General features: G+C 40.8%; 1 protein-coding gene across 1 annotated transcript in view; it reads right to left on the bottom strand.

Moving 5' to 3' along the window:
* Window positions 1-3,709: 3,709 nt before the first annotated feature.
* SPTLC2 (serine palmitoyltransferase long chain base subunit 2) overlaps window positions 3,710-21,796 on the bottom strand; it is a 117,914-nt gene continuing 99,827 nt past the window's right edge. The window contains exon 12 of the mRNA XM_067729238.1: window positions 3,710-9,104. Coding sequence (XP_067585339.1) covers window positions 8,985-9,104 — 120 coding nt within the window. The 3' untranslated portion in view covers window positions 3,710-8,984. The remainder of the gene's footprint in view (window positions 9,105-21,796) is intronic.

Below are 21,796 nucleotides of genomic sequence, written 5' to 3'. Positions count from 1 at the left end.
GGCGAACGGGCTTAGTTGTTCCGCGGCATGTGGAATCTTCCTGGACCAGGGCTCGAACCCATGTCCCCGGCATTGGCGGGCGGATTCTTAACCACTGTGCCACCAGGGAAGTCCTTCTGCGGTGTTTTGAATAGTGCATCACAGGCGTTAGTTACAATGCCGATCTGGAGTCCGCCACAGGGTTTGAACCTTGCTTCTATCATTTACTAAGAAGGTGATATTATTGGGCAAATTCTTTGACCCCTTGGTGGGTGCTTTTGTCATCTATAAAAGTGTGGGGTGTAGGGAGGGGCTACCCACCTCACAGATGTGAGGAGTAAATAAGAATCTAAGGACTTATATTAGGATGAACTACATGAAGTTGCCACTTCTGGGTCAAAAGGGTCAAATGTTGGCAATTTCATGTGGTTCAGCCTAATAAGATGTCTGGTACATGCTAAACACTCAAATATTAGCCCAAAGAAACCTAGCATTTGAGCAACCTGCTACGCCATACTGCTTTTACTAAATGCGAGGCCACTGTGTTCTTTGTTTTTTAGGATTTTTTTTTTTTTGTAAAACTATTTTCACATCCAGTCGAATATTTTGTCTTTTCATCAAACTTTTGAACCTTCCCCCAGATTAAACATGAAGTTTGAAAATAAGGAATTCATTCATTCATGTGTATCTGTCTCCAAGTCAGTAACTACTGCTAATGGGAGCCCTTCCCCTTACCTGGCCAGCTATAATAGCCTCCCGATTAGTCCTGCTGTATCTACTCGTTCTCACTCTCTCCTCCCCAAATGCTGTTGGTTATTCTTTTCTTTTTCTAATCAACTTTATTGAGATATAACTTACATAAAATAAACACACCTATTTTAATTGTACAGTTCAATGAGTTTTGACAAATGTATACATCCAGTTAATTACCACCACCATCATGACTTAGAAATTTCTCATCACTCCAATATCCTTCTGTGCACTGCAGGAAAAATAAATATGCTTCAGTGGAAAATAATGCATTGTCTACATACAGTGCATCCTTTTAAGTTATCTGATTCTAGTCTTTCATTGTCTTGGGGCTGTTTTACAACTTTGTAGGTTGTAAGTAACTAATAGCAAAGCAAAATACTTCTTGTCTATATAAATGCAAATTCTGTCCTGTTCTGTGGAGGTTCCATTGACCTCCCTCCTGCTGTGTGGAAGAAATCAGTTTTGTCTTCATTTGTACATTCACTTCAGTATTCCTGACCTATAAAGTTTCTGTTTTTCAATATCTCCTTTGAATTGGCTGTAATACCCTTAACAGTTTTCTCATTAATGAGTTAAATAAAATCTTTCATTTTTACATCTGTAAGAGAGTCATGATTTTATTCGTTTTTGAAAATTATCTTTTAACAGTCCCTTTGTACAGTTAATCCCTACCTCCCTACCCTTGGCTCCTGGTAAGCACTTCTCCACTCTGTCATCATAGGTTAGTCTTGCCTTTTTAGATGTTTGTATCAGTGTAGTCACATTCATGTATTCTTTTGTTTGGCTTCTTTCTTTGAGCATGGTTTTGAGGTTCATCCATCTAGTTGTAGGTGTCAGTAATTTGTTCCTTTTCACAGCTGAGTAGTATTCATCATATGACCATTCTGCTGCTTTTCCCATGAACTATGATAGCATTTGGATTGTTTCCAGGTTGGGGCTATTACGAATAAAGGAGCTATGAATATTCAAGTGCCAATTCTCTTGTGGACATGCTTTCACTTCTCTTGGGTGAAATTGGTGTCAAAAACCTGCCAAATTGTTTTCTCCAACGGCTGTACCATTTTGCATTCCCACCTTTGGCAACACTTGGTATTGTAATTTTTTTTTTTAGTAATCTTTTATTTATTTATATATTTATTTTTGACTGTGTTGGGTCTTCGTTTCTGTGCAAGGGCTTTCTCTAGTTGTGGCAAGCGGGGGCCACTCTTCATCGTGGTGCGCGGGCCTCAAGCGGGGGCCACTCTTCATCGCGGTGTGCGGACCTCTTCACTATCATGGCCTCTCTTGTTGCGGAGCACAGGCTCCAGACGCGCAGGCTCAGTAGTTGTGGCTCACGGGCCTAGCTGCTCCGCGGTATGTGGGATCTTTCCAGACCAGGGCTCGAACCCGTGTACCCTGCATTAGCAGGCAGATTCTCAACCACTGTGCCACCAGGGAAGCCCTGTAATTCTTTTTCTATTTAGCCATTCTAGAGGGTGGGTGAGTAGTAGAATTTTATTGCAATTTTAATTGGCCTTTCCTTAATGACCAATGATATTGAGCATTTTTGCCTGTGTTTATTGGCCATTAGTATACTTCCTTTTGTGAAGTGTCTGTTCAAATCTTCTGCCAATTTTTAATTTCATAATCTTGCCTTATTGAGCTTTAAGGACCCTTTATATATTCTAAACAGAGAGCCTTTGTCGGATATATGTACTCTGGACATTTTATCCCAGTCTGCAAACTACATTGTCTTCTGAAATTTTCATTCTGATAAAGTCCAGTTTATCAGTTTTTTTCAGTCATGCTTTTTGTGTCTGAAGAAATCATTGCCACCTAACCCAAAGTCACCGATTTTCTTTTATATTTTCTCCAAGGAGTTTCATATTTTTTTATTTTTTATGCTCAGGTCTATGATTTGAGTCAACTGTGGTATGTGACGTAAGGTTGAAGGTCCTTTCCCCATTTAATTAACTTGGCACTTTTGTCAAAAATCAGCTAACCATACACATGTGGGTCTATTTCTGGACTCCCTATTCTGTTTTATTGTTCTATATGACTAATCTAATGCCAGTTGCAGTCTTGGTTACTGTAGCTTTGTACAAAGTTTTGAAATCAGGTAGTATAAGTTTCTTTACAAAATTGTTTTGACTATTCTAGGTCCTTTGCATTTCCACATAAATTTTATCAACTTGTCATTGTCTACAAAAAAGCATGCTAATGGGTATTTTTTTTTTTAATTTTTAAAAATTTATCTTATTTAGTTTTGGCTGCGTTGGGTCTTTGTTGCTGCGCATGGTCTTTCTCTCGTTGTGGCGAGCAGGGGCTACTCTTCGTTGTGGTGCATGGGCTTCTCATTGTGGTGGCTTCTCTTGTTGTGGAGCACGGGCTCTAGGCACGCAGGCTTCAGTAGTTGCGGCACGTGGGCTCAGTAGTTGTGGCTCGCGGGCTCTAGAGCGCAGGCTCAGTAGTCGTGGTGCACGGGCTTAGTTGCGCCGCGGCATGTGGGATCTTCCCGGACCTGGGCTCAAACCCATGTCCCCTGAACTGGCAGGTGGATTCTTAACCACTGCGCCACCAGCAAAGTCCCAAATGGGTATTTATTTTTTCAATGCTTACAACTTTTCACTGGTTTTCCCCGGTGTGTAAGATAAAGTCACCCAGGGCGGCAGCCTCTACCACCTCCTGCTGAGCCCCACCTCACCATTCGTGCGAGCATCAACCACACTCTTGCTTTCAGATCCTCCCATCCTTAGAATTCTAAGTTTCCTCTATCACCTCTGTCTAAACCAGACACTGGTTCCAATCTTATCAGGCTCTTTGCCTTTCCTTCATGGCACTTAGCAGTTTCTAATACAACATATATGGTTCACGTGCCTGTTTGTTTACAAAAGTAGGAACCATAACTTTCTGTTCGCTGTTATCGGTAATGCTCAGTGCAGTGCCTGGCATGGAAACAGCACTCAGTATTTACTGGTTTAATGAATAGAGGCAGATACAGCTTTCAGAGTATTTTATTGGAGCAAAACAATATATTTCATGGGATGATTCTTAAGTCATCTCAAGTAGTTCCCCTTCAGCTCTTAACAGGCACTCTCAAAATGGACACACCTCCCCCAACCCATCATTTATAACTTGACAGTCATCCAACAACAACAGCAACGAAAAGTCATCTGGCAAAAAAAGGAGACCAGGGAGGGGTGTGGGTAAGGGAGAGAGTGACATTTTAACACAACACTAAATTTTAAAAGGTTTTATTTATATTTCCCCTTCTCTTTCTCAGCTTGTATGAGCATTACAGGACTGGAGAAGGGTTATCACAGCACCTCTTGCAAATTCCAGTTTACAGGAATGAAAAAATATGGGCCAACAAAATATGATCTCGGCTCTCCATAAGCTATTTCTCTATTCTTATTTTCTCTCTTTCCCCCTTCTTAATGTTAGCTACCTTTATCCAGAGGGGGATCATCAAGACTGTTGGCATGCTGGCTGACATGGTGATCTCACTAGTATCCTGTGAAGAACCGTCAAGGATGCTTTTTATCGTCCAACCATTAACACCACTGAGGTTCAAGACCTAACATCAAGGGGGAAGACAAGTCACCACTCCCCCCTAGTCAGTGATATGTCCCACACTTCCTTGGAAGGCCGGGAACTGTGTTGGAAAAAGCAGACACTGAGTGGGCTTAAGGCTCCTTGTGTATGGAAGGATCCACTATCCACGCAGACAGCAACAAGGCAGGACACTTGGCACATCAGGGCGCTGCTCTAATTTTGACCTTTCATTCAACCTCCCTGTAACTGCTCCAGAAGAACAGAGCTTTGGGTGTGCTTCATTAAAAACACAGTAAAGGCCGTTTAAGAGCCACTGAATTCTTTATGGTCAGTTTAATAAACTCATCATACCACAAAAAAATCACAGTTTATAAGGCCATTTATCACGTGCACTACACAGTAAACAAGACCTTGCCCACAGCTCCCCCAAGTCAGTCACAAGGATGACTGGGAATGTGATACCTCAGACTCAGCAGAGACATTAGAATAAACATTTCCAATAAGGGCTCAAGCTAGCCCCTTCGGTTTCCTCCCTAGAAAAGGCTCAATCTATAGAAAAAGGTGCTTAAAAAACAGAAGTCACTAGAAATGACAAAAGGGGCAACAGCATTTTCTACACATTAAAGACAAAGGGATCACTGGCCAGTCCTGGCATTTCCTCTGTATGATAAGGGAGGAAGCCAGCCTTCTAACCCAGCTATCTGGGCACATGGCAAATGGCTAGGAGCCTGAACACTGCATTTCATGTGGATAAAGCTGAAGAGAGAATGGACAGGCTTTTCTTTATGTGGAAGGTGTTTTAATTAACTGGCTTAATGGATTAAGAAAACAACTGTTCAACAGCCAAGAAGAATCCTTTGATTTTCGTAAATCCCTCTTCATAACTCCTTTGGGCTAAGATGATTTTACCTGTGTGAAGTACTTAACAGTTCTTGACCTTCATGAAAGTGGACAGAGGAAAACCACAACTTTCCCATTTTTTCTAACCACATGGGTTATAGCAAGTACAGATTAAAACCTATTCTGGCTTACCTAGAACACCAGGAAAGACACCCTGGGAATTAGGGCACAGCAATTCTTTATACAAGAGAACCAGGAGGGACCTCCCTGGCGGTTCAGTGGTTAAGACGCCGCGCTTCCACTGCAGGGGGTGCGGGTTTGATCCGTGGTCGGGGAACTAGGATCCTGCATGCCACGTGGCACAGCCAAAAAAAAAAAAAAAAAAAAAAGAAAGAGAGAGAACCAGGAGACAGTCAATTGTATTTAACCTTTTCTAGGTGGTTTTGCCACAAATTCATACAAAACAAGAACCCAAATTCTCTTTCTTCACTGCCTATGACATGACTAGAAGTTCTGTGCTGCTGCCCAATCCAGTATGACAAAGGGCCAGAGATCCTCATCAATTTGGAAAGAGGCACATGGGGGAAGAAATAGGGCCTTGGCCTCTGAAAGGGCATCAGGCAAACACGCAGCCCTTAGTAGTTGTGTCGGGTTATTTCTGTTCACCTTCCATGACTACACGCGGAAGAGGGGTGTCTGACCATATGAAATCCTCACCTTATCACGAAAGTTTAAGACAGTGACGAGAAGTTCTTCAAACAAGCAAACAGTACTCTGGGCTCTGGAGACCAGAATGTTTTTTTAAAGGGAAAAAATGTTCCAAAGCAAAGCGAAACGTTTAGTGCTTCAAAGACCCTGCCCCTGAACATTCTCTTTCAGTGCTCTAGAACGTACGCCATATTCTACGGTAAGGCTTTTAAAATAAAGGTGGGAGGAGAATCTGCCACTGCCACTTGATCCGTTCTTTGGGTGTGATTTTGATGTCCCCTAGTTATAAACTTCCTGGTTTCTGATGTGATCTGCAGAAAAAGGTGGTATAAACCTGAAATGGATGAAGACAAAGCTAAATAAGAGGGATGAGAAAAAGTAATAAGGATTAGTCACACCTCTATCGACTAACTCTGATGACCAGCCTTGGTAGTAATGGTTAGCTGATGCCTGTTTGAATCCCATCAGATTCTTGAAGTAGGCTGTGTTAAACCATGTACTAAACAATACTTATCGGTCCCAGACTTCTACTCATTCCCAATGGCAGTATTTACATACACTTGTGTTTCCCCAAGTGCTTGGTTAAGTAATGATATTTGTGATATGACTGGACCCTAGATTTATATTACAGTTTCAAGAAGAGACAACCAGTGTGTGTAATGTTTTGTCCTCTAGAAAGTAGAGGTCCTAGAGAGATCACAGGAGTTTTCTCTCTTCAAAATAAATCTGTAACTTAACTGCATTTATCCTGAAATAACTGCATAGCAAAGTGATATATATATATATATTTAAATGCCCATATTAAGTGACATTTTAAGTTGCAGTGACTTCATGCAAGCCAAAATAAAAGACTGGCCATTAAGTTCATTGCTTTAAGTTTGTGACTTCTGCAAACCCTACATCACTAAATAGTAACTTCAGTGCAAAAGCTCTCTGGTTCTAATGGGGTTCTATGGTGAAGACCTAGATGTGCAGGAAAGGTTCGTAATGTATTTTATTTTACAGGACTAATTACTTAGTTACCACAATCTTTTTTACTTCAACTTGTACATGCTAAATGCAGTCCCGGCATCTCTACTTGGTTCTTTTCACTTTTTCCTATTCTTTAAAAAATTAAAATAAAACCTTGGAATATTTCAAGGGCTTAAGGCTCTCAGATGCTGAGAGTGACCAAAGATAACTTAAGACATGAAAACAAAACTTCACAAACAATAGCATTGCTTACATCCTCCACTACATGTATCTGCACAAAAATACCACAGCTGATGACAAGATGCCCAGGAGAATTTGGACTGAAAATTTTTACCAATAAAAGGAGTGATTTCAAAAATAGAGATGTACAAAACTACTTTCACACAAAGTTTTTCCATTCTGTTCCCAGTCCTTCCCCTATAATACTAAAAGACAAGCTGATCTTGGGTATAAAAAAAGTCAAAAGTTCTCTTCACTTAAGCTTTGGTCAACAGAAGAAAGTAAGAACTTTAACATGGTGATTTTCAGATTTGCTCTTTGGTCAAGCAGTATAAAGCTCGCTGAAAGAAATCCCCTTACTTGGTATGAAAACAGAGTCAAAATAGAGAATCCCAGTTTAGCAATAAATAAGTGTTCAGAATTTCTCAGGGAAAAAACAAGGGGTAATGGAAGGAGATGGAGCCCCTAAAGCCCCAGATGCCAGGTTAGAACTGCATTAGGACATTAAGAATAAAAGAGAAGTATCACTCAGAGTGATTTTTTTTTTTTTTTTTTTTTTTTGCGGTACGCGGGCCTCTCACTGTTGCGGCCTCTCCCGCTGCGGAGCACAGGCTCCGGACGCGCAGGCTCAGCGGCCACGGCTCACGGGCCCAGCCGCTCCGCGGCATGTGGGATCCTCCCGGACCGGGGCACGAACCCGCGTCCCCTGCATCGGCAGGCGGACTCCCAACCACTGCGCCGCCAGGGAAGCCCCAGAGTGATATTTAAATGGGTCATCTTCTAAGAAGGGTACGTTAATAAACTTTAATCCTTAAATTAGGAACATGACAAATGATTCTGCGCCGCCAGGGAAGCCCCAGAGTGATATTTAAATGGGTCACCTTCTAAGAAGGGTACGTTAATAAACTTGAATCCTTAAATTAGGAACATGACAAATGATTTCTGAGCGGAGATTTACCAACATTCTCCTTTATCAGCTGAAACCCTAATATGGACCCAAACCCAGGCAGAGGCTGTCATGGTTCTGAAAAGTAGGAAGCAGTCAGAAGGAAAGCACAGACATTCTACAAGGAGCAGCCACCCCTCTCCCCGCCACCCCCGCCCTCACCGCGCAGGAGGGCGCGTCACTCTGTGGAGCAGCTGTGTACACAGAAGAGTGCGGGGTGAGTCGACTTCGGCACCGAGGTCTGACCAGAGGCGGGTGTGGGTGCTTTTAAAACATTTAAGTGTTTTAAACAGGGGGTGGGAGTGTTAGATTCCAGCTTGGGAAGAACCCAGAAACTGGACATGCCCTCAGATGGTGACCATTACGAAGAAACATTTGATGGTGAAGGAAGATATCATCTGGTGACCAGAACAAAATGGAATAAGACCAAGCCTTGGAGGCTCCTGGCCAGGGAGGGATATACAATGACAGGGAGTTTCAGCAATGTTAGTGTTTACTACTTTTCTTAAATGGCTAAACTTAAGACACATTAAAACGCTTTGGTTGATTACGTGACTGGTTAAACAAGGATTCCAAGGCTGGCAACCTCTGAGACCTGGACTGGAAGTAAGTGGAAGGCACTTGCTCCCCAGGAAGGAGGGCCAGGTGAGTCTCGAGACTGTAATGTCAGGGCCAGCAGGAGCTTTGGATGGGCCCACATCTGTGAGGCGGCTGGGAGAGGAAAATGGCCTGCGTGGTTAGCCAGAGACAGGGTAGGGTCAGTGTGATTTCACAAGTAGAATAGTTATAAAATAAAACATTTTTTAATGGACAAAAAAGCAAAGTGAGTCACCTCTCTTTTTAAAGGTGATGTAGCAAAGGAAGGATGTGAAGCAGTTTTCACTATTTACAAAATATCATTTAGAGTGGAGGTGGCCACCGTCAGTAGTTGAGGAAATCTCTTGCACAGGAAGTGTGGTTCCTGCAACTGGACTGGAAAGGCCACACACTCTCCTGGGTGAGGGAGGGTTCCTTTAGGGGAGCACCAAAAGGCTCAGTCTTCTGTTTCTTCATATGTAGTCTCGTCAAAGGGCCTGTCCAATAGAGGTACCGACCGATGACGGGAATATTTCAGGTGCAAGAGGTCCCCGACTTCATCTATCTCCTTTAAAGCCTAAAATATACAAAACAGAGCAGAGGTTAGTCAGAGCCAGGAGGAGGAAGACACATTTGGTGCTTTATTTTTCTAAAAACAATCATGGCAAGATTATCCTGTGGTGGGACCATGTCCAATGCATTTACTCTGAGAAGACTAGAGTCTACCAATGGAAAGAGCTGCTTTTTGAGCAAGGACATCAGGCTGACCATGAAGAACAGGTTGTGAAGAGCAGGGATGCAGAATAAAGGGTATAATTCATCAAAATAGGACACGCTGGGACTTCCCTGGTGACGCAGTGGTTAAGAATCCGCCTGCCAATGCAGGGGATTGGCAGGGGACAGAGGTTCGAGCCCTGGTCCGGGAAGATCCCACATGCCGTGGAGCAACTAAGCCCGTGTGCCACAACTACTGAGCCTGTGCTCTAGAGTCCGAGAGCCACAAGTACTGAGCTCGTGCGCCACAACTACTGAAGCCCACATGCCTAGAGCTGGTGCTCCACAACAAGGGAAGCCACCACAATGAGAAGCCCGCGCACCGCAACGAAGAGTAGCCCCCGCGTGCCGCAACTAGAGAAAGCCCGCGCACAGCAACAAAGACCCAACGCAGCCATAAATAAATAAATAAATAAATAAATAAATATTTTTAAAAAAGAGAGCATTTTAATATTTTTAAAAAATATATGACATGCTTGGAAGAAGAAGGAATATGTATCCTGAATTTGCCAGGCTGGCTATAATTTGTCATTTCTCCTTTTACCCTCCAGTACTTGCTCTTTCTGTTATCACACTACCAAAAAAGTGAGAAGTCTGCATTGGGATGCTTCCTAGATGCAAGATGAAGAGAGTCCCCAAAGTGGGCTGCTGTGCAGACTTAGTAAGAAAAAGTGGAAGCCAGCAAGGAAAGAAACAGAGCCAGCATTTAAACTCAGGTTTGATTTAAAACCCCCAAATCCTACCATTGAGAGATTATCTTGTCTTTCCATCAAAACTCTCTCAGTATAACTTTCTTTTCTATAAAACCTGCTCTTTTATTTTTCAAATATGTTTCTTATAAAAATTAAAACACTAAGACAAGTGATGAAAAGTCTCTTCCTGATTGCAATTACCAGGTAGGCCTGGTAATCTGTGTATGGTTTCTTATACGTACTTAAAAACAAACAAACAAAACCCAACTCCTGGTTGAAGTATACATACATACAGCAAAGTACACAACTCAGAGTTCACACAGTTAACTTTCCAAAAAGCAGCACACAGAGAGTCAGAATAGAGAATGATAATATAAGAAAGGGATATATGTTCAGAATTTCTTAGAAAATGTTTAATGGAAGGACAAGGAAATTCCAAGCCCCAGATACCTCTCAGAAAAATCCATGGAAGACAGCAAAAATTTTCGAATCCTAGATTCTAAGGCTTTCTAATAAAAGCACCTGGCTCAGGTCACAGAATGCATTTTCAGGTCATGGCAGCTCTCCAGCCCTGTTATTCACTCCCCAAGCACATGTGGATGTTGCCTAGTGGGTCTAATAGGCCTCAGCTCTGGAGACAATGGCTCTATCTAGGACACCATCTCATTAGACTAAGAAAGGGTAATGTGGGCAGTAGAAGCCCTATTGCCTAAGTCTGACTCTCCAAATTTCCGTCACATCGTATAAATCTTCTGTCCACTCTCATGGTTGTAATCCCATATGAAAATGTACATCTTCTAGTTCAGAAAAGGGAATCAGTTGATTATCAGTAAACAGACACATATACCTGTTCCTAAATTTAACTTTTAAAAAATCAGTGTTTGTAGAGAGGAAAAAGAAACACCAAGAAATAGTATTCCTTATTTATTCTAGCATAAGAAAAAAATACTCTTCACTCCAAATGTGAAAAATATAAAAAGCAAATAAGAGCTGGACTTCAACATGCTATCCGAACAGTGGTACCTTTGAGAAGAGGTTTAATTAAAAGCTCCATATAGAAACAATTTAAGATTGAATTTCAGCTGAGCGAACCCATTAACTGTTTATTCCCCTGACCTCTGATACAGATTTATTAATTTAAAACAATACATGACTTACTAAGATCACAAAGTAAAGGATATTCAGAAGAACATGATATTTTTCATCAATTAAAAAAGAAAATGAATAGAGACAGAAAAAAAGCCACAGTAGCCCAAAGGGATCTAGATAACAAGATTATGACTGATACCACACCAACTATCTCAGACGAATGGGTTTTATTTATATAAAAGGTAAAATTATGCAACTTCCCTGGTAGTCCAGTGGTTAAGACTCTGTGCTTCTAATGCAGGGTGCCTGAGTTCAATCCCTGGACAGGGAACTAGATCCCACGTGCCACAACTAAAAGAGCCCACATGCCGCAACTAAACATCCCGCATGCCGCAACGAAGATGCCGTGTGCCGCAACTAAAGACTTGGTGCAGCCAAATAAATAAATAAATAAATATTAAAAAGGAAAAAAAGAGATAAAATTGTAACTAGAAACTGCTGGTCATGATGTGGGGTTACCTGGTTAGATTAGGAATAATGAAGCATTACAAGTACCAACTGTTAACAAATAGTCTACACTTACACTGAACCTCCAGATCACAGGGCAAGATGGGTTCTTAGGGAAAAAACATGTTAATTTAGGGTTGAGTATGGCCCTTGAATAAGAGAATATTCTCGGATACTTGTGCACCCCTGAGCTAATAAGCTTGCTCTTCTTCTTTTAAAAAATAATAGCTTTATTGAGATACAATTCACATGCCAAAAAATTCACCTTTTTAGAAGTTTACAATTCAGTGCTTCTGAGTATATTCACAAAGTTGTCAACTTTCATCACTATCTAATTTTAAAGCATTATCACCTCAAAAAATAAACCCCATACTCATATCCTCATTCCTCCTTTCCTAAGCCCTGACAACCAGCAATCTATTTTCTGACCCAATGACTTTGTTTATTTCAGACATTTCATATAAATGTGGTCTTCTGTGTCTTCTTTCACTTGGCATAATGTTTTCAAGGCTCCTCCATGTTGTAAGGGTACAAATTCATTCGTTTGCGTGTGGTTATCCAGCTGTATAGAACCACCAGTTGAAGAGACTATACTTTCCCCATTAACTAGTCTTAGCCCCTTGTTGAAAATCAATTAGCCATAGATGTCTGGGTTTATTTCTTGACTCTTAATTCTATTCCATTGGTCTATAAGTCTATCTTTATGCTAGTACTCCGCTGTTTCAATTACTGTAGCTTTGAAGTAAGTTTTAAAATCAGGAAATTTGAGTCCCCCAACTTCTGTTTTCTTTTTCAACATTGTTTTGGCCATCTGGGGCCCCCTACAATTCCATATGAATTTGATGATCAGCTCTTCTACTCCTTCCAAAAAAAAAGCCATTGTAATTTTGATACGGATTGCAATGGATCTACAGATCTTGCTGTACTCCACATTAACAATACTAAATCTTCCAGCCCATGAACATAGGGTATCTTTCCATTTATTTAAATCTTCTTTCAGCAATGTTTCATAGCAATATGCAAGTCTTTCACCTCCCCTGGTTAAATTTATTCCTAGGTAGTATATTCTTTTGAATGCTCTCATAAATGAAATATTAATTTCCTTTTCATGTGTTCACTGCCGGTGTATAGAAATACACTAATTTTTGTGTCTTTTACTCTGCAATTTTGCTGAATATATTTATTAGCTCTAGCAGATTAGTTTTTTGTGTGTGAATTGTATAGCATTTTCTATATACAGAATCATGTCATGGGGCCCATTAATAAATGAAAGTTCATTTTTATCTCATAATTTTCATGTTTACTTCCATAAAAAAATCATAAGACAAAAGTCATAAGACAAAATCATAAGACATAAAAAAATCGTAAGACAAATCATAAGGTTTGTTGACTTCAACAAACCTGTGGTTTCAAAAAATGCACTTTATGCTTAAAAAACCTAAATGGGGCTTCCCTGGTGGCGCAGTGGTTAAGAATCCGCCTGCCAATGCAGGAGACGTGGGTTCGAGCCCTGGCCCTGGAGGGTCCCACATGCCGTGGAGCAACTAAGCCCGCGAGCCACAACTACTGAGCCCACATGCCACAACTACTGAAGCCCACGAGCCACACCTACTGAAGCCTGTGTGCCTAGAGCCCATGCTCTGCAACAAGAGAAGCCACTGCAGCGAAGAGTAGTCCCTGCTCACACAACTAGAGAAAGCCCACGCTCAGCAGTGAAGACCCAACGCAGCCAAAAATAAATAAATAGATAAATAAATAAACAAATAAATTAAAAAAAAAAACCTAAATGGAAGGCAAAGTCAAATAATCCTGCAAGTGGATCTTATGAGAAAAATATTAGCACTCTCAACTGGTAAACGCAACAGAAATATAACAAGATATACTGGTTACATCTAAATTATTTCTCTCTTTTTTAAAAAAATTATTTATTTATTTGGCTGGGCCAGGTCTTTAGTTGTGGCATGCAGGATCTTCATTGCAGCATGTGGGCTCTTAGTTGTGGCATGCTGGATCTAGTTCCCTGACCAGGGATTGAACACGGGCCCCCTGAATTGGGAGTGTGGAGTCTTAACTGCTGGACCACCAGGGAAGTCCCTAAATGATTTCTTGAATGTGTACAGTTATCAGGAGTAAAAACTGTTAGAAAACACAGTGAATTACTATAGCCATTGCATTTAATGACACAGATGTTTTTTAAAAGGTGTGCTGGGCTTCCCTGGTGGTGTAGTGGTTGAGAGTCCGCCTGCCGATGCAGGGAACACGGGTTCGTGCCCCGGTCTGGGAAGATCCCACATGCCGCAGAGCAGCTAGGCCCGTGAGCCATGGCCGCTGAGCCTGCACGTCTGGAGCCTGTGCGCCGCAATGGGAGAGGCCACAACAGTGAGAGGCCCGCGTACCGCAAAAAAATAAATAAATAAATAAAATAAAGAAAAAGAAAAAAAAGGTGTGCTGAAACTCCTAAACACCCAAATAAAGTAGAGTGGAAGAAAAGTTGATATTGCTGGGTTAAAAAATAATCAATGAAGAAATTCACCAGTAAGATTTTTGAGTAAAGGGAAAATCTATTGGAAAAAATCCAAAAGGTGTAATCAAGATAAAAAAGAAGAAAAACAAAGATACAGTATCAATAAACTGAATTCAATTTCAGTGTCAGAAGAAGATTAAGAATATACTCATACTGGTAGGAGTTTTGCTATGAAGAAATAGGGAAGAAAAATCAAAATCTTTAGCAGTTAAGAAAATTAAAATGTCAATTAAACTTTTAAAAACATACATTCATAATATTCTTTAAGATTAGTAGCTCTCCAATGAATTAATATTATGATATTTCTATCAACTAATTTTATGCAAATATGTTCTAGAGCTCTATAAACTCTCAGAAAGTAATACTTATGTAATATAAAGTCTGAAATCTTGAAGATGTTAGAGACAAGATGGTGGAATAGAAGGACTTGAGTTCACCCCCTCTCACGAAAACACCAAAATCACAAGTAACTGCTGAACAACCATTGACAAAAAACACTGGAACCTGCTAAAAAAGATATTCTACATCCAAAGACAAAGAAAAGGCCACAATGCGATGGTAGGAGGGGCGCATTCACGATATAATCAAATCCCATACCCACCGGGTGGGTGACCCACAAACTGGAAAATAATTACATGGTAGAGGTTCTCCCACAAGAATGAGAGTTCTGAGCCCCACATCAGGCATCCCGGCCTGAGGGTCTGGCATCGGAAGGAGGAGCCCCCAGAGCATTTGGCTTTGAAGGCCAGTGGGGCTTGATCACAGGAACTCCACAGGACTGAGGGAAACAGAAACTCCACTCTTGGAAGGCACACACAAGGACACAAGGGAAAAAGCAGTGACTACATAGGAGCCAGGGCCAGACCTACATGTTGGTCTCGGAGGGTCGCTTGGGGAGGTGGGGGGGGCGGGTGTGGCCCACTGTGGGGACAAGGTTACTGGTGGCAGAAGTACTGGGGAGTACTCATTGGCATGAGCTCTCTGGGAGTCTGCCATTTTGACACCAAGACCTGGCCCTACCCAACAGCCTATAGGGTCCAGTGCTGGAATGCCTCAGACCAAACAACCAACACAGCGAGAACACAGCCCCAACCATCAGCAGACAGGCTGCCTAAAGTCTTCCTGGGCCCACAGCTGCCTCTAAACACACCCCTTGACATGGCCCTGTCCACCAGAGGGACAAGACCCAGCTCTACCCACCAGTGGGCAGGCACCAGTCCCTCCCACCAGGAGGCCTGCACAAGCCTCTAGACCAGCCTCACCCACCAAGGGGCAGACACCAGAAGGAAGAGGAACTACAACCCTGCAGCCTGTGGAATGGAGACTGCAAACACAGAAAGTTAGACAAAATGAGACGGCAGAGGAATATGTTCCACAGAAGGAACAAGATAAAAACCCCAGAAGAACAACTAAGTCAAGTGGAGATAGGCAATCTACCTGAAAAAGAATGGAGGCACAGACCGAGAAGGTACAAGAAATGTATTACAAAGAGCTAGAAGATATAAAGAACAAACAAACATAGTTGAACAAAACAATAACTGAAATGAAAAATACACTAGGAGGAATCTATAACAGAATATATGAGGCAGAAGAACGGATAAGTGAGCTGGAAGACAGAATGGTGGAAATCACTGCAGCAGAACAGAATAAAGAAAAAAGAATGAAAAGAAATAAGGACAGTTTCAGAGACCTCTGGAACAACATTAAACATTAGACCAACATTCGCATTACAGGGATCCCAGAAGGAGAAGAGAGAGAGATAGGGCCTAAGAAAATATGTGAAGAGATAATAGCTAAAAACTTCCCTAACATGGGGGAAAAAACAGTCACCCAACTGCAGGAAGTGCAGAGTCCCATACAGCATAAAACCAAGGAGGAACATGCTGAGTCACATATTAATCAAACTGACAAAAATTAAAGGCAAAGAGAAAATATTAAAAGCAACAAGGGAAAAGCAACAAATAACATACAAGGGAATCTCCATAAGGTTATAAGCTGATTTTTTCACCAGAAACTGCAGGGTAGAAGGAAGTGGCACAATGTATTTAAAGTGATGAAAGGGAAAAACCTACAGCCAAGAATACTCTACACAGCTAGGCTCTCATTCAGTTTTGACGGAGAAATCTAAAGCTTTACAGACAAGCAAAAGCTGACAGAATTCAGCACCAACAAACCAGGTTTACGACAATTGCATAAGGAACTTCTCTAGGTTGAAAATAAAAGGCCACAATTAGAAACAAGAAAATTACAAATGGGAAAGCTCACTGGTAAAGGCAAACATACAGTAAAGGTAGGAAATCATCCACACACAAATACGATATCAAAACCAACAATCATGAGGAGAGTACAAATGCAGGATATTGGAAATGCATTTGAAATTAAGAGACCAGCAACTTATAACAATCTTGTATGTAGACAGACTGCTATACCAAAACCTCATGGTAACTGCAAACCAAAAATCTACAATAGGTACACACAAACAAAAAAGAAAGGAATCCAAACACAACACTAAAGATAGTCATCAAATAACAAGAGAACAGAAGAGGAAGGGAAGAAAAAAGACCTGTGAAAACAAATCCAAAACAATTAACATAATGGTAATAAAAACATACATATGGGTAATTACCTTAAATGTAAATGGATTAAATGTTCCAACCAAAAGACACAGACTGGCTGAATGGATACAAAAACAATACTCATATACATGTTGTCTACAAGAGACCCACTTCAAATCTAGGGATGTATACAGAGTGAAAGTGAGGGGATGGAAAAAGGTATTCCATACAAATGGAATTCAAAAGAAAGCTGGAGTAGCAATACTCATATCAGACAAAATAGACTTTAAAGACTGTTACAAGAGACAAAGAAGGACGCTACATAATAATCAAGGGATCAATCAAAGAAGAAGATATAACAATTAGAAATATATATGCACACAACATAGGAGCACCCCAATATATAAGGCAAATGCTAACAGCCATAAAAGGGGAAGTCAACAATAGCACAATGATAGTGGGGGAACTTTAACACCCCACTTACATCAATGAACAGATCATCCAGACAAAAAATCAATAAGGCAACACAGGCCTTAAATGACACATTGGATTTGATGGCCTTAATTGATATTTACAGAGCATTCCACCTGAAAGCAGCAGAATACACATTCTTTTCAGGTGCACATGGAACATTTCTCCAGGATAGATCACATGCTGGACCACAAAGCAAGCCTCAGTAAATTTAAGAAAACTGAAATCAAAGTATCTTTTCTGACCACAATGCTATGAGATTAGAAGTCAATTACAAGAAAAAAAACTGTAAAAAACACAAACAATTGGAGGCTAAACTATATGCTACTAAACAAGCAATGGATCACTGAAGAAATCAAAGAGGAAATCAAAAAATACCTAGAGACAAATGAAAACATGATGATCCAAAACCTATGGGACACAGCAAAAGCAGTTCTAAGAGGGAACTTTATAGCAATACAAGCTTACCTCAGGAAATAAGAAAAATCTCAAAGAAACAACCTAACGTAACACCTAAAGCAACTAGAGAAAGAACAAACAAAACCCTAAGTTAGTAGAAGAAATCATAAAGATCAGAGCAGAAATAAATGAAATACAGACTAAAAAAAACAATAGAAAAGATCAATGAAACTAAAAGCTGGTTCTTTGAAAAGATAAACAAAATTGATAAACCTTTAGACAGACTCATCAAGAAGAAAGGGAGAGGGCTCAAATCAATAAAATTAGAAATGAAAAGGAAGAAGTTACAACTGACACCACAGAAATACAAAGGACCATAAGAGACTACTACAAGCAACTATATGCCAATAAAATGACAACCTAAAATAAATGGACAAATTCCAAAAAGGTACCATCTCCCAAGACTGATTCAGGAAGAAACAGAAAATATGAACCGACCAATCACAAATACTGAAATTGAAACTGATAGCAGTTAACTAATTTCCAAAACTAATTTCCAATAAACTAATTTCCAAAACACCCAACAGGGACTTCTCTGGTGGTCCAGTGTTGAGACTCCGCACTTCCAATGCAGGGGGTGTGGGTTCGATCCCTGGTCGAGGAACTAGGATCTCACATGCCATGCAGCGTGGCCAAAAAATAAATAAATAAATAAAAAAATACTTTGTGTGTGTGTGTGTATAAAAACTCCCAACAAACAGAAGTCCAGGACCAGATGGCTTTGCAGGTGAATTCTATCAAACATTTAGAGAAGAGTTAACACCTATCCTTCTGAAACTATTCCCAAAAATTGCAAAGTAAGGAACACTCCCTAACTCATTCTATAAGGCCACTATCACCCTGATACCAAAACCACACAACAATACCACAATGGAAGAAAATTACAGGCCAGTAACACTGATGAAGATGGTTGCAAAAATCCTCAACAAAATACTAGCAAACTGAATCCAATGATACATTAAAAGGATCATACACCATCCAAGTGAGATTTATCCCAGGGACACAAGAATTTTTCAATGTCCGCAAATCAATCAGTGTGATACACCACATTAACAAATTGAAGAATAAAAACTATATGATCATTTCAACAGATGCAGAATTTTGACAAAATTCAACACCCATTTATGACAAAAACTCTCCAGAAAGTGAGCATAGAGGGAACCTACTTCTGGGAGTTGCCTGGTGGCCTAGTGGTTAGGATTCAGTGCTATCACTGCAGTGGCCTGGGCTTGATCCCTGGTTGGGGAACTGAGATCCCACAAGCCACGTAGTGCAGCCAAAAGAAGAGGGAACCTACCTCAACATAGTAAAGCCCATATATGACAAACCCACAGCTAACATCATACTCAATGGTGAAAAGTTGAAAGCATTTCCTCTAAGATCAGTAACAAGACAATGATGTCCACTCTTGCCACTTTTATTCAACATAGTTTTGGAAGTCCTAGACACAGAAATCAGAGAAGAAAATGAAATAAAACGAATCCAAACTGGAAAAGAAGTAAAACTGTCACTGTTTGCAGATGACATGATACCATACATAGAAAATCCTAAAGATGTTACCAGAAAACTACTAGAGCTCATCAATGTATTTGGTAAAGTTGCAGGATACAAAATTAATACACAGAAATCTGTTGCATTCCTATACACTAACACCAAAAGATCAGAAAGAGAAATTAAGGAAACAACCCCATTTGCCGTCACATCAAAAAGAATAAAATACCTAGGAATAAACCTTCCTACGGAGACAGAAGACCTGTACTCTGAAAACTATGTGATGCTGATGAAAGAAATCAAAGATGACACAGACAGATGGAAAGATAAACCATGTTCTTGGATTGGAAGAATCAATATTGTCAAAATGACTATACTACCCAAGGCAATCTACAGATTCAATGCAATCCCTATCAAATCACCAAGGGCATTTTTTGCAGATCTAGAACAAAAAATCTTAAAATTTATATGGAGACGTAAAAGACTCTGAATAGGCAAAGCAACCCTGAGAAAGAAAAATGGACCTGGAGGAATCAGGCTATACTGACTTCAGACTATACGATAAAAGCTACAGTAATCAAAACAGCATGGTATGGGCACAAAGACAGACTTATAGATCAACGGAACAGGATAGAAAGCCCAGAAATAAACCCACGAACCTATGGTCAATTAATCTGTGACAAAGGAGGCAAGGATATACAATGGAGAAAAGACAATCTCTTCAATAAGCGGTGCTGGGAAAACTGGACAGTTACATGTAAAAGAATGAAATCAGAACATTCTCTAACACCATATACAAAAAACCCCTCAAAATGGATTAAAGACCTAAATGTAAGACCAGATACTATAAAATTCTTAGAGGAAAACATAGGCAGAACACTCTTTGACATAAATCGCAGGAGTATCTTTTTGGATCCACCTCCTAGAGTAATGAAAATAAAAACAAAAATAAACAAGTGGGATCTAATTAAACTTAAAAGCTTCTGCACAGCAAAGGAAACCATAATCAAACAAAGAGACAGGACTTCCCTGGTGGCACAGTGGTTAAGAACCTGCTTGTGAATGCAGGGGACACGGGTTCAATCTCTGGTCTGGGAAGATCCCACATGCGGCGGAGCAACTAAGCCCATGCGCCACAACTACTGAGGCTGCGCTCTAGAACCTGTGAGCCACAACTACCAAGCCCATGTGCCACAACTACTGAAGCCCATGTGACCTAGAGCCTGCGTACCGCAACTACTGAGCCCATGCGCTACAACTACTGAAGCCCACATGCCTAGAGCCCACGCACTGCAACAAGAGAAGCCACGGCAATGAGAAGCCCATGCACCGCAATGAAGAGTAGACCCCAGTCACCGCTAAGTAGAGGCCGCGTGCAGCAATGAAGACCCAATGCAGCCAAATAAATAAATAAATAAACAAACAAACAAAGAGACAGCCCAGAGGATGGGAGAAAATATTTGCAAGTGATGCGACCGACAAAGGATTAATTTCCAAAATATACGAATGGCTCATGCAGCTCAATATCACAAAAACAAACAACCTAATCAAAAAATGGGCAAAGATCTACACAGACAATTCCCCAAAGAAGACATAGAGAGGGCCAAAAAGCACATGAAAAGATGCTTAACATCACTAATTATTAGAGAAAAGCAAATCAAAACTACAGTGAGGTATCACCTCACACCGGTCAGAATGGCCATCATCAAAAAGTCTACTTAACAGGGCTTCCTTGGTGGCGCAGTGGTTAAGAATCCACCTGCCAATGCAAAGGACACAGGTTCGAGCCCTGGTCTGGGAAGATCCCACATGCCACAGAGCAACTAAGCCCATGCACCACAACTACTGAGCCTGTGCTCTAGAGCCTGCGAGCCACACCTACTGAGTCTGCGTGCCACAACTACTGAAGCCCACGCACCTAGAGCCCGTGCTCCACAATGAGAGAAGCCACCGCAACAAGAAGCCCACGTACTGCAAAGAAGAGTAGCCCCTGCTTACCACAACTAGAGAAAGCCCGGGTGCATCAATGAAGACCCAATGCAGCCAAAAAAAAAAAAAAAAAAAAAAACAGTGGACCAGGCTTGACTAGACATCATGGTACTCTTCACCACTGCACACACTTCAAAAAAAAAAGTCTACAAAGTCTACAAACAATAAATGCTAGAGAGGGTGTAGAGAAAAGGGAACCCTTCTACACTCTTGGTGGGAATGTAAGCTGGTGCAGCCACTGTGGAAAACAGTATGGAGGTTCCTCAGAAAACTAAAACTAGAACTACCATATGATCCAGCAGTCCCACTACTGGGTATATATCCAGACAAAACTAAAATTAAAAAAGATGCATGCACCCCTATGTTCCTAGCAGCACTATTTACAATAATCAAGATATGGAAACAACCTAAATGTCCATCAACAGAGGAATGGATAAAGAAGGTGTGGTAATATATACAATGGAACATCACTCAGCCATAAAAAAGAATGAAATAATTTGCAGCAACATGGATGGACCTAGTGATTATCATACTAAGTGAAGTCAGACAGAGAAAGAGAAATATCATATGATAACATTTATATGTGGAATCTAAAGAAATGATACAAATGAACTTATTTACAAAACAGGAATAGACCCACAGACTTAGAGAACGAACTTATGGTTACCAAAGGGGAATGGTGGGGGTGTGGGATAAATTAGGAGTTTGGGATGAACAT

Source organism: Pseudorca crassidens, chromosome 1, assembly GCF_039906515.1.
Source record: "Pseudorca crassidens isolate mPseCra1 chromosome 1, mPseCra1.hap1, whole genome shotgun sequence".
In the NCBI taxonomy this organism is placed as follows: Eukaryota; Metazoa; Chordata; class Mammalia; order Artiodactyla; family Delphinidae; genus Pseudorca; species Pseudorca crassidens.
Note: the sequence above shows the minus strand (reverse complement) of the source record. Positions and strands in the feature narration are given on the sequence as shown.